The 18,024-nt window shown below is 41.5% G+C and overlaps 1 protein-coding gene across 3 annotated transcripts in view; it reads right to left on the bottom strand.

Annotated features, from left to right (window-relative positions):
• The window catches only part of NEURL4 (neuralized E3 ubiquitin protein ligase 4), a 1,090,504-nt gene extending 1,078,943 nt beyond the window's left edge, over window positions 1–11,561 (bottom strand). The window contains exon 1 of one of the 3 annotated variants that reach the window (XM_069645712.1): window positions 11,340–11,561. In XM_069645712.1, the coding sequence (XP_069501813.1) occupies window positions 11,340–11,510 (171 nt within the window). In that variant the 5' untranslated portion in view covers window positions 11,511–11,561. The remainder of the gene's footprint in view (window positions 1–11,339) is intronic. The other 2 variants (XM_069645703.1, XM_069645722.1) reach the window with 2 other exon arrangements.
• Between the last annotated feature and the right edge of the window lie 6,463 nt (window positions 11,562–18,024).

Below are 18,024 nucleotides of genomic sequence, written 5' to 3'. Positions count from 1 at the left end.
AGTTTCTAGTTTGTAGTGGCTGAGTTCTTCATAGCACTGGGGCGATTGGATGACCAGGTCATGAGAGGGGAAGGAAGAAAACCACGTCAGATGGCGATAGCAGGCCAAATGGTCTCTGAAGGCAAGGACGCAATTAATTGCCATTAGGTTGGGTTTTATGGGCAGATGTATGTGTAGATACAAGGGATGGATTTGTAGATACAAGGGACAAACTTCCTGAGAACACAAAGCCTTGTTATTGAATTACCAGGGGGTCCATTAAGGTTGCGAGGTTGAATTGGGGTTAGGTAATAAATGCATGGAATGGATAATCAAGGGCAGAGCTTGACCAGTGTTTTATGATTCCATCTGGATTCTCAGGAAGATAAGCAAAATACATGCTAGGGAGGCCATATGATTTAAGATGGAATACTCAAGGGACAGTTTAGCTGGGGCGATGAGCAAGTTTATTGGACAATCAAAGGAGTGGTCACTGTTATCTCTCCTCTAATTTAGGAAACCTTTGAGGCTAGGCACATCACAGTTTCTTAATTTCTCTCACAAATGGGGCGAGCCAACTGTTGAGAATTGTTTGAGCTAATAAACCAATTATATTTCAGGATGTCATGATTGACTACGAAATGAGGCCATGTGGAAAGGGGATTGTGTTTAGTAACTATATCCAATGGGATTAGAGGAAGTAGGGGGATGATTAGATTTCTTCGTTTAGGGTTAGCCAATGGGGATTGTGGGTTTGACGTAACGGGTATGTGTAATTATGTAAATTATCTGTGTATAAAAACTAACTTTGTTGAACACGGTAAGGAATTGTTAGTTTTCAGCTTCATGAAGCTGACTAAGCCTTCCGGCTGTTTGCATGTCAAACTCGCTTTTCAGACAACGTGCATGCACTCTCTTTTTCATAAGGGGTTTTGGGTTTACCCTGCTACACCTCTGGCGGCACCACAAAACCAGGCACTTCACTCAGCCCCTACAATACCTACCCATGTGTCAGGTACATCACCCGACACCACTACCCCTGAATGTTCTGGCACATCTGCACAACACCACATGATCTACAAAAAAGATTTAATCACTTGGGTAGCCCGGGACAGGTCTGTGTCTCCCTCTACAATGCCCCCTAAAGACCTGAGGCCGTTCAGGACCAATAGAGGGAATGTCAGATTACATACATATAATGGATTTGAAGAAGATTAAAGGGAAATAGTATCATACGTGGTGAAGATATTAATGAAGAGAAAATTACTGCATGTCTTAAATAAATTACAAAAAGAAGAAGGGTTAGTTAACTGCACACCAGTCATATCAGACGATTTACCACCTCTTGGCAGATCTGAGAGCACTTATGTACCCAATAAGGATAATACTGGCACCCAAGGGGTTCCATACTGTACTATACCATGTAGCTTAGACACCAGATCAGATATGGTCTGTCAAGGATGCATTCCCCACACTCCGTACCAACGTTTATTAGTGAACTAGAAAGCATCATAGATTCCCATAATCCCACTAACGCTGATTTGACCAGTTTGCTTGAACAGATACTTACAGCAGAGCAACTGCACACACTACAAGCAAAAGCACGAAAGCCCTAAAGGTTTAAAGATCCATTAACAGGCAAAAGGGATGGTACGAATTTAAGATAAGGTGGAGGAAATGGTAAAGATGAGATAGTGAAGGAATTAGCAAAAGCTACAACTGACTGGTAAAAGGTGGTATCTTCAAGGCAGGATTAAGCAGAGCATGCAGAGGATTTCTCATCAAGGGTCAATGCCACTTTAGAAGACAATTCGAATATAGGAAATGTCACCACCACAGCTCCAAAGTTGGTATGTTGTTGCTGGACATCTCCCGGCTATTAAAAGTCATGTTGAAAAGGCAGTCTTTGTTTGGAAATGAAAAATATGTCAAACATAATGGCAACAGTAGTGCACATGTATAGTTTGCATTTAGATAAGAAGGTTTAAAAGACATATACTGCAATTAGCTCAGTTTGACAGACCACAAAAACAAGCCCCTGTGGGACCAGGTGCAAGGAGGTAGAGAGGAAGGGGCCCCAACAGATCTCAGAAAAATGTTGCCCCATTCAGTCCCAGACCCCAATATCATCCCCCACAGGGGGGATGCCACTACTGCCAGGGGTTTGAACACTGGAAAGCAGAAATTCCTAACCGGTTTACTCCATACATGTAAGCCCTTCCAAATGCATATGGATGGTCGAGTCAGACTCGGCAGACACCCAGATACCTGAGGCAACTCACACAGCAACCAGCAGAGTCCCTTAATCATCAAGGATGTCCTAGTAATAATGTGCAAAAGCAACCCCAATTATCAGCCAAGCCAATTAAATCCACAAGCAACCTCTTCCCAAATGGATACTCCGACTTCTCATGTTGACATGGGGATCCCCCCCCTGGACCTCACGTTATTGCACCCATATTTAAATTGGATACATCCAATCAATTGCATTCAACTCTCAGCTAGACTACAGGGACGCCATACAAGTCTCCTAGTGGAACACAGGAGCTTCAAAAAGAACCCTATAACACAAAACATTCCCATACCACATTCAGAAAAAGCTCTACCTTTAACCACTCCAACTGCGTTAACCCCAGTGCCCCTCACCACCACATAAATTCCTTTTCAGCCGACCTACCCCTAAAGATATTTTTGGTATAGCCTGCCTCAGCCCCATGGGCGCAACAATCTACTGCAGACCACAAAGCTCATATCTACCCACAACAATAGAATCATATACTTTTCTCACATATTCTAAAGTACTTGCTGCAACATAGACACTTTTGCCAGATTGGCTTCAGGATGTTCCACAACACATGGGCCACAGACTCAAATGATACAGGTCTCTTAACTTCATGTGAACCAGCAGTGATACATTTAAAATAAAATGTCACTCGTTTATCCACAACCTACTGACACATGGTATCATGGTCTACACTGTATTTTACATGCAATACCTCTATATTCCATGTGTGGAAGGGCGGGACAAGTACAGAGGAAGATGCAGCGTAGTACAGGACTTGAGGGCGATTATCAGGTTGTAGCTGTAAGGATATTTTGCGTGTTACAGCACAGAGTACAGCACTACTGCACAGGTAGCATTTTTTTTTTGATGCAGCACCACCACATGGGTGTGGTGCATTGCTATATGTGTTGCCAGAGTAACATGGACATATAAGTAAAGACAGGCTATTCAGTCAAAAACGATTTTTACATATAAGATGAAAATCTATTTTTACAGTTAAAAGCACACATGTGCACATTCAAAATGCACACTATTTTTCACCTGAAATGCCTATGTTGCAAGAGACACATTTGAAAATTAATAACTAACCTTATTAATAACTAACCTGACTAATAAAACTTCATTTAACATAACCCACTAATAAAAATGTGTCTCCACTGCAGAATTAGGCCTACTCTGAAAGTGAACTTTTAAACGCACATTCATTTTTTTTTTCTCTGCTGCTCTGTCCACATAACTACAGGAAGCAAAGAGCTCGAAGGAACAGGAAATCAGTTTGTTACAATTTTTACTGTAGAAATGAGCCATTGTGTAGTGAGGGAGGAGATGACATGATTGATTCTGATTGGAGCAGCGTCATAGCAAGTATCATGCTAGAGGCTGTGATTAGAGTTTTGCTGGGGAAGCTTGAGGAGAGGGGGAGATCAATCGAGATCTTGCAGAGCTGGGAGAAGGACCTGTTTCCTGGCTGAGGCATTCCTGCTGCAAAAGCTGAGAATTCCAGGAAATAACCCCGGTTTGAGAACGGCAGACGCTTGTTTTCACTGGGGTTAATCTTCAAGGGAGCCAAATTCAGAAAGAATAGCCGGAGAAAACTCATGCTGAACACATAAGGTAATTACAGAAGCGTGTGGGAGCTGTGCGAAAGTGTGCGAAACTGTTCAGTCAGTGTATTCGAGGGAGTCCCAGTCCCTTATCAGCATATTTAATGTTACCAATTGAATATATTCTCGCAGCTCTCTGTTCATTTTATCACAAATAATGTTGTACCATTTCATTTATTTCTGTAAAAAAAAGTTAAACTGTGTTTAAAAGAAATTTCTATAATACAAAAATATCTGAAAACAGATAGCTAGTGTGTATTATTTCTCTCTTTCATTTTGCATGGGAAAAGGTTTAAACGTGGGTAGATTTTTAAACAGTGCAATTGTCATGTTAAAACAGATGTGTGCATGATTATATTCAGTATGGACAGTTGTGAGTGACTGTTTGTAGCATAGCTTGTTGGAGGTACATGAGCCAACGGGAAGAGAGACTCTCTGGACATAGTTCCATACCGTATATAAGGTAGTGGAAATTACCACAAAAATACCTCAATAGCCCATGGTGGCACACAACACTAACACTGAAAATGTGGTATCCCTAAAATGTAGGCCTGAGGTCTCTCAAGTGATCAAGAACAATCTAGATAAAAACAAGGGATGTTGGATATTGGGGCAACAAATAAACCAACCACGCAAATTACCGCGCACATCATCTAAATAGGTCTGAATTCTGAAATAATGCAATGTATTATTGTTATGTGTGACCCAATATGAATACAGAGTGATTATTGCTAAAGGTATTTTGGCGGTAAGAAAATACCGCAAAGCCCCAAATATCCACAAAATACCCAACATAGCCCCTATGACTCCATTTGTCCCTAACCTGCATACAGTCCTTTCAGTATCTCCATCAGGCACCAATGTTTACAGTGCGATTGAATTATGCCCAGCATTTTTCTCAGTACCTGTTGCACTCCAGTCACAGTTCCCCTTTGCCTTCTTCTGGGGGCTAGGGGACGTGCAAATACCAGAATTGTCAAATGACTTGGACTGGGCTTCCCCAGGGGTTCATACACTCCCCTAGCATCTTTTCGAGGTTGTCTCTACGTTCCGGGAAATTTCACACTCATTCATTATGTTGAGGATGTGTTACTTTGCTCCCCTGATCAAGAAGCGGCACAAAAGGATATTCATTATAACTAAATTGGCAAACTCAGGCCATAAGGTGGCTCCATTGAAGATGTAGTTATGTCCGTCTGTAGTCAAATATCTGAGACACATCTTAACACCTGGTTATCGGGCCGTAGATGGATCCAGAAAAAATGCCATAATGAACATCTCTACACCACACAGAAAAGCTGAATGGAGATCATTCTTGGGTGTCATGGGGTAGTGTCGGGCTTGGATTTTACACTAAGCAATTTTGGCATAAAGTTTGCAAAATACATACAAGGGGGTGGGGGGGCATCCCACGTCCGGACACCAGTGTTAACTAAGGCTTTTGAAGCGTTGAAAAATGTGTTATGTATTGCCCCGGCGTTGTTTACCGTGTTATGACAAGAGGTTTGTTCTGTACTGACATGAGCGCTCAGACGTAGCGTCAAGAGAACTCGCACAAGACCATGGGGATAAGCCACGCCCCATTGCTTATTTTTCAACACCTCTTGATACTGTGGCTTCGTATCTTCCAGCTTGTTTGAGAGCCGTTTCTGCATCCGTGCTGCTTCCCAAAAAGGATTGGTTTGGGGTCTCCTTTAACTGTTAGAGACCCACGCTGCGCATTCTTTACGGTTATAGAGCAAGACCCAACACCATTTATTGCGCTATGAATAAACACTTGAACAATCCTCCCATCACGTAGAACTTGTGGGCCCCCTTAATATTTCCTCTTTTTTGACACTGCCTGGGCTGCCTGAAGGTGATTTTCGTGACTGTGACTGCTGTTTCTCAATGTACTACTGTCAGGCTGGAAGGGGGTAAATCCAAAGAAAACTAAGAGCAGGTAATCTGAGGAGTGGTATATAATGGAAAAACGATCTATCTATAAGGTCAGTGGGATTTTAAATCATTATAAACAGAAAAGCTGCTGCCGGGCTGAAGACAAGATGACAACAGGTTAATCACAAATAAAGATCAAGTTAATACAAAAAACATCACAAGTCAAGGAAATATCACCAATGTGACGGTGGTATACCATCCCAGGGATCGAAATTGGGATTTGTTGACCAGGAGCACAAAGCAGCTCCTGGGTATCCGGCATAACCAGTTAGGCAGGAGCTACCTCTGGGGAAGCAGGAGCTAGTAGACTGTGCAACATTTGCGCAAGATCCAAACATTAACCTTTTGTCCATTTCATGTCATCCAATATACTCTAAATGTCCCTTAAGTGTGTTCTTTGTCATCCTTTATATACACATCCTCAAACATACACAGATAATATCTCATAGCTAGGTGTGTATGGGACACTTGCCCAAGTAATCAAATGTAGCTCCTGGTAGCTGCTGGTTTCAAGCTAATCAGGTTCCCCTTGGCTATAACCAGTAGCTAAATAGCTCCTAGCAATTTCGAACCAACAGAAACTAAAAACAATTTTTATGTAACTACAAAACAAATTGAAATATATTCCAACGTATAAAACATTCAATGTCAGTGTCCGTCACAGTCCAGGCTTTTTGGATCTAGAATCCAGAACAAAAACACCAACTAGTTTCGGGGACTCGAAAGTAAAAGTGTCTACTTCATTTGTTTCAACACTTCCTGTTCATCTTTCTGTTCACCACCTTCTTTCTATATCAATTTTTCCTACTCATCCCTGTACTTCATTTCTGACTCCACCATTCTATCGGCACGACTTCTGCAGTTTTAATACTTCACTCTTTGTTTCTTCCTGTATCTCTGCTCTGCCTTCTCATTCTTCTTTTGCAGCACTGTCTGCTGATGAGGCTGCTTCTACTCTTTCTCTAGATGAGTTTTACCCTACCTCGCCCTTTTATCCCTCTTGTAGACATTCTCAACCCTGGCTCTCTACCCATCTCCGTTTTATGCACAGCTTTCTTTGCCATCTTGAAAGACATTCGCTTAAGTCCAAGTCTACGGCGGATTAAACTTCATACCTTTCCTATGATGCTCTTTACCATGACCGTCTACTTTCTGCTAAACGCTATTTCTCTGATCTCCTACATTTGCATTCAACTCATCCTATACGTCTTTCAAATATTTACACGTCTCCTCTCTCCTCCTGACTATTCTGCTAGTTCTACTCTTTCAGCTTCTAACTTTACTATTCTTCCCCTCAAAGGTGGCTTTCCCTTCGCTGACGTTGAAGCCTCCCTCGCACCAACACTACCTGTTTTTCCTATCCCAGCTCCTTCAGCTTTTATTTCTTGTTTCAAACCTATTACCAATGAGGAGACTTCTCTCCTATAGGCTCGAGCTCATCCGACTGCTTCCCCTACTGATCCTATCCCTTTGGTGCTCATTCCCAAAAGTCTATCCTTCTCTTGTTTATCTTACCTCTACATCTGTCTCCTGACTTCAACTTTTCAAACATTCTATAAACAGGCTTTGCTTATTCTAATTCTAAAGAAATCTTCTACTGACCCTTTGCTGGTCTCTAATTTTCATCCTATTTCTTTATTGCCTTAACTCTCTAAACTACTTGAACAGCTGGTGTATTATCAAGTCCCTACTTTTGTTATCTAATTCTTCTATTCTTCCGCAATTTCAGTCAGACTTTCGTCCCTGTCCTTCTACTGAAACTGCTCTTTCAGTTCTGAATGCTTTACTCACTGAACGTTATTCTAAACAATAGTCACTTCTTATTCTGTTAGATCTTGACAGTTGATCATTCTCTTCTACTGGCCTCTCTCTCATCCTTTGGTTTTACTGTCCTGTCCTCTCCTAGTTCCGGGCATACCTGTCCCAAAAAACATTTTCTGTTTCTTGGGGCCGGAACATCATCTGACATTTTCTCACTTGCCCATGGGTACCGAAAGGGCCTGTCCTGGGCCCTTTCTTATTTTCCCTTTACACTTCATCTCTAGCTGCGGTTATTTCTTCGTTTGGTCTATCACACCATTTTTATGCTGACAATTTATTTATTTATTTAATGTGTTACAGTTTAGCTAATAAACTTTACACATAAATAACAACAAAATACAATAATGGAATTAAGATTACACAACTAAATTTAACAATACTAATAAAATAGCAATAAATAAATAAATCTATCTATCTATCTATCTATCTATCTATCTATCTATCTATCTATCTAGCCTAGACACAATCAATCATTCTAATACCTAATAACTTATACCTAATACCTAAAACCTAAAACAACCTAGATCGTCCTACATCAAACCCTGTGGGAATCACATCAGAGCTCACCATGATACGCAATATTGACAATATTTCGGAGAACGGTTAGCAGTTGGAATTCATGATTACAGGATTCACAATAGGCAAATAAATCTAGCCCAGACACAATCGTGCATTATAGAACCTGAAACAACCTAGATCGCCCTAAATCAGATCCTGCGGGAATCACATCCGAACTCACCAGGATACGAATAATCAGCTTTTCCTGTCTTTTTCTTCTGATGTTCACCACAGATTGTCCGCTTGTCTATTAGCTATTAAATGTTGGCTGTCGACTCATTATCTTACACTTAAATGCGCCAAAACAAAGGTTATTTTCTTTACTGCTAACACTGTTCCTTCTCCTATACCTCCTTCTTTTGTCTCGTTTCCTGCATTTGAGCTTTCAATTTCTGCCACTGCTCGCAACTTGGGGGTCTATTTTCATTCTGCTTTAACCACCGGATTTCTCTGACCTCAAGAACCTGGTGCTTCCATTTATACAATATTCAGAAAGCTAGACCCTTTTCAAGCCACTAAAATGTTGATATGTTCCTTAAATTTTCTCCCGGATCTATTATTCCAGTGCTCTTTGGTCTTCCACTTATCGGTCTTGGTCCCCTGATATCTGTTTTTAATGCTTCCATTAGTCTTTCTTCTCGCAACTTTCTTCTTCTCCTTCTAGGCTTGGCTGGCTCACTTTCCAATCTCATCTTAAATGTAACTTTCTATGTCTTGTTTTCAAGTCCCTTTATGGTCTTGCTCAAGACTCTCTTCTTTGGTTTCATTCTACACTCCCTCTCAGTCTCTGTTCTTCTTAAATTTCTTCTAGTAGCCCCACGTCCTCATTGCGCTCAATCACACTCAGTCTTTCACCCTTTTGGCTCCCCTACGCTGGAATGCGCTTCTTTATCCTCTTCGAACTATTGCTGTTTATTCTTTATTTCATAAGTCATTGAAGTCCCATTTTCTGCACCCTGGTTGATATGATAGATTGATTTTATTGACATTTTTTGTACAGCTGTGATTCTCTGTACAGCACCTTGGCTTAAAGCACTATATAAAACCCAAATACATACAAATATGGTCCGCCTTCCTCAGGGTGAACATTTTAAAGTATTTAAACACAAAAATAAAATCTTTGCATTTAACCAATTGCTAAACTTGAACTTGAATATATTTAATGAAATGTTCAATTATTTCCCTCTTGATAACAAGGATAATGTTGGGTCTAGTGTGTCAGGGTTGGGCCCTACAATTGAATTAATTCTAAAAAGACTACTAAAAGAGTTAGTATCACCCAAGTGTCTGGAAGGAAGCATTTGAATGTGTATGACCAGGACATCCACAATGAGAAACAGGAACGCAAGGGAGATATTAGGAACATTAAATTGGCGATGGATCTGGATGCGGAGCAAAAACGTAAGGGGGAAATCAACACTCCGCATGAAATAAGAATTGGCTTAAATCCCACCGACATAGTCTGAATAATGCTAACTGGAGGAAAGTCTTCAAATTGTGTTAAACTTCAGATAGCAAGACGTTTTGGTAACTTTACAGACAGCATTTGATGGAAAATGATGACTCGCACTAACATCATACCAGTGGGTGAATTGTAAACCTATGTGCCACACCTTTATTATGAGGAATATGACATAATAAGGCCTAATATGCGAAGATCGAAATATATTAATACAGAGTTGCCATTTGATGAGGCCGATATTATTAATATCAGTAATATGAATACGTAAAGAGCACCAGGCCCCGATGGCCTTGCCAATGCTGTTAGTAAACAGACTCCGAAGTGATGTGCAGGCACCCTCTGAGGGACGCCAAAAGTCCTGACTTTGTCTTGACCCATGGCCTGATAATACCTTTTCTGCCCCGAGCTCACACTTCTGTGTGATAGTTGAAGCACAGAGTAGAAGGGCAGCTCTCCCGGGATGTGCAGCATCTTAATAGGTTGCTCTTTGTCAACAGAGCATTGCAATGGCAGCAATTAGACATCAATAGGAGCCAGGGAGGAATATTAGCAGGAACTTCTGTCCCTTGAGAAATGTGAATTGGGAGTGATTAGAAGTGGCAGTGCAGCATGCTGTGTTTGAAATAAGACTATAATTTTGGAAGTCAAGTGAGAATGTTTTGTCTCACATTAGCATGCCTGGTGGGTGACCTTTCCTGCAGGATGGGGAAAATAAAGCTAAAGTCCTACTCATGTTGCTCAACATATTTCCTTGACAAGTTATATAGTGTAAAGTCAGTTTATTGTGAGATGCTCATTTTTTTAATGTTGTATGTGTTTTTCCAAGGCATTTCTATAACCAAAGCCTTACTAAGTATGTATAGCAAGTAAACCTTGAAAGATATTTGATCAACTGCTTAAATTGCCCACATCCCATTTTCACTCCTAACCAAGGTGTGTGATGTGGGGCAAATGATTTAATCTCATTTATTATACCATTATGGTATGAGCTTGTTATAAAAAATAAATCCTCAGTCATGGTTTTAATAGCTATGGAGCTGGTACCCTTATAATAATAATAGGGCCATTTGTGAATTTCACACCACAAAGTTATTTGACAATCAATTGGCTCATGGCAAATCATTGTAATGTCACTGCCCATGGTGACTCAAAGTAGCGAAGACTGGTGATGCTTTTTGCAGAGCTCTTTCTATGAAGTCACTTATGTTGTTAACACATATGCAAATTTGTATGCTTGTAGCTCCAACAGATGAGTGTCCTGCATGTACAATGGTCCTACTGTTTTTCTGTATATATGTCATCTACCACTAATGTTACCAAAAAGTGGATGAGGAACAAGGGGCCCAAATTACAGCATATGTAACTGCGCGCACTGCAGGCCGATTCTGATGTGCTACCACGCCTAAAGTGTCCTGCGAAACAATTCTGTAAAGTTGGCCACCTTAGGTGTGCGGTTCAATCTCATGGTAGGATAGAAGGAGTTCTGACAGCTCCCCTTGCAATCAATCCTCACGCTCAACACCTTCTCCTGCCACAACGGTTCCCTAGGGAATATGGTTCTGCATGGGTATCCCAGAGGGTGCTGGTTCTTGGGGATGGGCTAGGTGCAGTGAGAAGTAGCCTTCGCTGTGGGTGATGGTTCTTGAAATGGAGCGAGTGCTCATCCCTGTGAAAGGGGTGTCTGACAGCTCACCTTGCGGTCTATCCTCACGCTGAACACCTGCCCCTCCCGCAGCGGCTCCCGGCTCAGCACCAGGCCATGGTTGAACTCCTGTACGGGCTGGCTGCGCTGCGCTGTGCGGTTCCAGTTGGATAGTGAGATGAGCTTCCCGGTACGGGGGTGCAGCTCAGCCGCGCCCGCCATCTTTCCTCCGTCCGGCCCGCGGCGCAGCCGCGCGACACCGAGAGACGACTTACGGCAGTGCACCAACCATTCGTACGCTTTACGGCAGCGCGGCGTCCAGTCAACATTTGTACTGCAGCGAGCTACCCACAACAAAACGAGTCAGCCAACGGCGATACCACGGTATTGTGGAGATTCTTGAGGTGGAGTGTGGAAGTGGTAGAGCGGTGAAGTCGGTCGGAGTCGACTCCTGTGGTGGAGTTTGCCCTGTTTACACCCAGTTCAACTCTTTACGACATGATATCAAGAATTGGCCGGCTAACACTTTACGGCAGTGTGGCTACAATGGATGACATCTGTCAAACTCAAGGGATTACTTGTAAATTTACCTCACAGAATGTGTCAGCAGGGGACGCTATGCCAAGGTGGGTGAGTGAGTTGTTATGCCTTCCTGTCATCTAGCCTTTAGTGAATACACTAGACATTTTTTAAAAAACATCTTTTATTGTGTATTGATCAATACAATGATCTTTCACACAGAAAATACAAATTACATTAATAAAAACGATTAATACATTTAATTAATAAAAAACATCAATACAAACAATGCCAAATAAGTAATACAGGAATATCACTACAATACAATTGATCAGTCTTAAAACATGTATTTCAACTTTTTGAGGTAAAGCCCAATTCGTCAAACATTCTTATGATTTCCATAGTAATGTGGATTCCAAATATACTATGCCTCAAGTTGTAAAACAAAAAAAAAACCCAAATAACTTGTCCTGAGTTCTTTTAACATGGAACACTCAGCAGTTGTATGTCTTAAAGTTTGGATCATATCTGGGTCGTTACAATAATGACAGATCGAGTTACAAGAGCTCTGGCCTTTATTCCGAATACATTTCACCGGTGGGCAAGAGATTTAATCGAAATTGTATAAATGGATTTCTGGCTCTTGGACAAGAGACAATGTGATAGATAATTCCCAAGTGGTTCATCTATTCCAGAAAACGTTAAAAAAAACTTATAACCTCTCACCCTTGTTATATTATTGATCCAGTCCATTTCTTTCAACTTTTCTTAACCCCCAAGGGATTCAAACTCAAACCTTCTTGTTGTTTCCCACATATATCTAACATTTTATCAGTGAACTGTTCAAGATCAACCAATATGCTAGATGCCTTACTAAGCAATTCTATGAGCAAATCTTTATACAAGGAGCTTTTAGGAGGAAAAAATATCTTGCCCACCAGTGAAATATATTTTTCCCTTCAGGACCGATATAATTAAACCGTTTAATGTAGTTCCCATATTTTTCCTGAAACCGGTCTGAATTTTGACAATTAACCTTTCTCCAGAGCCCATTCTCTTAGATGTTCTAGCACTATAGATGCAAATATTTTGCTATCCACTTCTAACAGTGCTATTGGTCTTTACATCATGGGATTTGCCTCGACGCTTTTTATATAAATTGATGGATTCCTTCCATGTTTGCGGAATATCATGATGACTAATAATATCCTTAAACAAAGAATATAATAAAATGGACTAGAGGCCTTTATTTGATTTTAATATGGCATTAGATAGGCCATTAGGTCCACCAACAGTAGATGCACAGGCTTTGGAGATTAATCTTTTCAACATTCTCTCTCTCAAAGTATAAATCCCAAGAATCTAATTCTAAACTAATTATCTTGGTGGTGGAGACAAATTCTAGTTTGTCATCAGAGAAGTTTTCTTACAAACTTTTGAATCCGATTGCCTGCAGGATTTAGCAATAGGTCTATTTGCTTGGAATGTATACATTTAAGCACATTGACACCAAACACAGTTATCAACATGTTGTGATAACTCATAATGGAAGTGACTACAGATATCCAACATGGGCTTAGATAGTATGATGTAGTCAATAATGGAGGATTGAGCCTTCCTTTTCCAGGTGACAGCACCATTGTGCCCAAAGAACTATTTACAATATGCAAATCCCAAACTTGGAACAATGACTTCTATTTCCTTCCATTGATACGCAAATTGGGATTGGATACATGGTGGATATTCAGACAATGAGTATTCAACAAATCACCTGCATGAAGCACATAAGGATCAGTATTTAATAGCCATGTGCCCAACAAGTCTGAGATGTGATTTATAAATTAATCTAAATGCCCTTTACAGACATTCAAAACAGAACTACAGAACTAACGAAATCAGAAGTCGAAAATTAAAGATGCCCGTGGTATGTACACCTATAACCATTCCTGCCTTTAAATTTCACAAGAAAAAACTAAGGGCATTTCGAAAAGTGAAGGCAGTAGAAAGGGGAGTAACTAACATAAGAATCTTAATGGGGAATCCTTGTCTGAGATAAAAAAAATAAAGAAGAATTGGAAAAGCCAGTAGTTTGCAGTTAATTGTATTTCACCTTTTTATAGGCTTACATTTGTTAGGGCCCCATAAAAAACAGGCAAATCGCAAAAAACATGCAGCCCCTGCTTGCTGATTAAATGTTTCTACAATTTTACATCAAGCAGCTGAGGCATACAGTCTGCAGTTTACACATCCATTTGATATGAACGCATGAAATGCCTTTGATCTCTGTACCATCCATCAAGGCATCATCAATAAGGTTAAATGCCACACCTCTCAACTCACACGCTTTTGGCGGGTGTCAACTACTTTAGAATTCATTTAGTGACCCACCAAGCCCCTCTTCTGTTTTCACCCACATTGGGCACAGAAAAGGTTGATGGCTATGTAAAATCACACTTTCAAGCTCATTTACGCAGTGCTGTAAACATTGCCCAACAGAACATTTGACTTCAAACAATGTACTACAGGGCCAAAAAGTAGGATAGTTATACCACTCGCAAATAAAATGCAGACATGCATGATATATGAGGCTTTGTGTAGGAGGGCATGTGCTACTTAATGGTAGTCAGGAATGTGTGACTATTGTGCTGTACCTAGACCAAGCACCAGTTTACCAACTATGCCCATGCAAAGAGAACATGAACATTCACATTAACTTGCTATTTACAGCCAGTGTAAGGAAGATGCCATAGTAAAAGGCATTTCCCCATTTTCTGAGGAGCAGCAGCTCTACTCCATGTTTAATTGCATGACGTAAATCCTGTGTACACTCGAATCCTTAAACCAGAGAGAGAGAGACAGACAGAGAGAGAGAGAGAGAGAGAGAGAGAGAGAGAGAGGAGTGTGTGTGTGTTAGTTACCGTGCATTGCGTGATGACATCACAGCTATCATCGCGTGGCATATGGCACGCCGCCGCGTATCGGCTATCTTGGACGGCCACAGACACCGCATTGTGTCTCAACACTCTTGTGTCCTGGAGTATTGATGCTGCCCTGTTCCTCGTTCCTGCTAGTTCCTCTTGTCTTTTCCTCCCATCTGTCAGGTCCCAGCTTAATGGTCCTGCGGAGGTTGAAGAAGAAAGCTGAACACCCCAATTACCCATTCAGATCTGTCTATCTTGAGTATGAAACTACACAACAGGTTAGAAATCCCCAAGGAGGGGGGAAGAGGATAGGGACAAAATAATAAACTTCCAGATTTTCAGTTCCCACCTCTCAGATTCAGGATTACTCTTCCTCTACAGCTCCCTCATTCTTCAATGATGGGAAAATATGGATCTGATTGCCTTCGCTGAAAGCTTGAAGGCAAAGAAATTATTCACTCATGAAATCGAATGTTCTTAGGTTTTCAGATTTTTTTTTATCTTCCTGCACCTTATGATACGATATGATATGATTCAGTATTTATAACACACCTTTACACAAGTGTTTTTAAGCGCATCTAGACAAGGACGGGAGACGGAGGGATGACAAGACAAATGATATTACTAGGCCTTGTGATATTCGGATTGTGCAAGTGCAACAGGAAGTGCAGGGAAGGGGTACAGGGAAGTGCAGTCAGGGCAGCAGGGCTCTGAGTAATTGTGAGGACAGCAGAAAACTACACGGGTGCAGTCCCAGACTGGAAGTGCTGGGTAGGCCAGGAAGCAGTGCAGTGTAACTGGTCAGGGGCGGCGTGCTACCCTGTGTGACTCAAAGGGCAACCACGCCATCAGTCAGGATGAGCAGACAGGTGGATTAGCAATGGAGAGGTAAACAGAAGGAAAAAAGAGGAGAGGAAGGTCTTGAGCAACTTCCGGAACTTCTGGTGATCCGGCTAAAGTCTGAGAGGGACAGGGAGCCCATTCCAGGGGGAGGCACCTGCAGAGGAGAGAGATCTACCCCCCACTCCATGTTTGGAGAAGCATCTGACCTGCAGAGAGTTTAAGGCAGCTGAGCGGAGGGCTCTAGAAGAAATGTGTTTAGTAAGAGAGTGTTGGATATAGAGAGGAACACTGTCCCAGAAAGCCTTGTGGATGATGCAGAAGGTCTTGAACCTGATCCTCGCAGCCACCGGGAGCCAGTGGAGAGATTTCAGAGCTGGAGGGATGTGATCCCTGGGCTTGAAGCCAAGGATAAGTCTTGAAGTCCTGTTCTGTATTATTTGTAGAGGGTCACTCTGTTGCTGGAAATACTCAACAAAGTTCACTCGGCCTCATTACGAGTATGGCAGAGAAAAAGTGGTATGCAGTGGTTACTAGGTTACCACTGCATTACCGCCACATTACATCATTGCTGTATTACAACTTTGGTGGTAATTTGTGAATCCTCCACCTTACCACCAAATAAACAGCAAAATCAGTAGTAGTAAATACCCATGCACTGCGAAAGAGGGGGACTTGGACCGCCTACCACCATTTGTAATCCTGCAGTAAATTTGCAGGACCAAGTGGCAGTTACAGGAATTCCATTTGCCAGTATTTTGGTGCATTTACTATTGAAATACTGCCATCTTGTAATGAGGCCATCTGTGTTCCTTCATTTAACACTTGGCTTTTCAGTTTAACTGTCACCACGCTGCCAACACCTTTTCATCTTGTAATTCTTAGTTTTAGCCTTTAGTCTCTGCGCTTTTACATTTAATTTTGAGATTCCTGCTTCAATTAAAGTCTCTTTGTGCTGCCTGCGCCAGTCATAAATTAGCCCTTCAGTTTATCTTGTCACCGCTACTACTTATGGTTCACTATTCCATCTGTTGTCATCTTGCTACACACGCATGTCTATTTATCAATTCTCTTAAAGGAGTCTGTATGCGAACGGACGCTGTGTTCAGTTGCCGCAAGCTGCCTCAATGCCTTTTCCGGCGCAATGCATGCACGTGCCAAAAGGTTAATTCCTCAAACGGAATCACATGCTTCTCAATGCAATCTGAAGATGTACCAACATCTTCCTCGTGTGCTGCCTCAAACAGTTTAAAGGTTCTTCAAATACCCCCTCAAGGGTTCAGTTTACTTTATTTACAGTTTCCTCTACCTGCTATGCTTAAACAAGATATGTAATACATATTACAACGGATCTCTAGGCTTCACTTAAAACTATATTACAATTTCAAAATCCATGTGAATAACTGTAAGAGTCACTTAGCTTGGTTGCTGGTTTTCTCTACGATTGTGTCATTCACTCACCGTCCCAGGATGCACCGACCCCGCTCCCGAAACCCCAGAACACCCCCACCTACAGGTCTCATTCCCTTCCATTGCAGCAGCGGGGGGACGTCCTGTCGGCTCCTCTGCAAACAGGCTCACACACTCAGAAGGCTCAACAGGATTGTTTCGGGCGGCTGCAGCCACTTCTATACTGGCAGCTACCTTGGCGGTTGTCAGCACGCCTGCTTAGACGTCGCATTGCCATGGCTCCACGGATCACTGCATGTCACGTGATACGGAAGTTGCGATCACATGTCGTGGGTTCCAATGCAACCCTATATTTCAGAATATTAGTGTGTAAGTTCATTAACTGGGTTTTGCTTTCCCTGGTCTGTTTTATACATATTCTAAAACAGTCTTAGGTTGATACCTACCTTTAATTTGCTTATAGCTCCTTTAAAAAGTATATAGGTTTTACTTACCGTGATCTGCTATGGGCCATCCTAAAATAAGTTAGAAAGTTATTGCTTATCTTAGTCTGTGTTCCACAGATCTGAAAAGCAACTGTAATAGCATATTACAACATTAGGTTTTACCTGCCTGGAATAGCTGTGTGCCGTACTTAAAAAGTGTTCTGTGGGTGTAGCTGACCTTGGTCTGCCGAGGGCAATTTAAATTAGTGTAAAGAGTTATTGCCAACCTTGTCTGTATTACACTGATCTGAAAGGCAACTGTAGTTGAATATTACACCAAAAGGTCTTACTCACCTAGTACAACTGTGTGTTAACATAAAAGTAATTATAGGTATATACTGTTCCTTGAATCTGTGGTCCACTAATCAGAAAGATCAGCCTTGACTTACTGTAAAGTAATCTAAATGTAACTTGTGGTTTTACTCCCCATGGATAGATGTGTCCTATACTAAATGTGTTTGATAAGGTCTGTCTTGGCTAGAACTACTATTAGTTTTCTGAACAAGGCCTATGCTTTGGTCTGTGTACTTCAAGCATTGTAGTGTATTTTCTATAATGTTG

Source organism: Ambystoma mexicanum, chromosome 1p, assembly GCF_040938575.1.
Source record: "Ambystoma mexicanum isolate Mex_15411 chromosome 1p, UKY_AmexF1_1, whole genome shotgun sequence".
Classification (NCBI taxonomy): Eukaryota; Metazoa; Chordata; class Amphibia; order Caudata; family Ambystomatidae; genus Ambystoma; species Ambystoma mexicanum.
The sequence above is the reverse complement of the archived record's forward strand: the minus strand, read 5'-3'. Positions and strand labels throughout refer to the sequence as shown.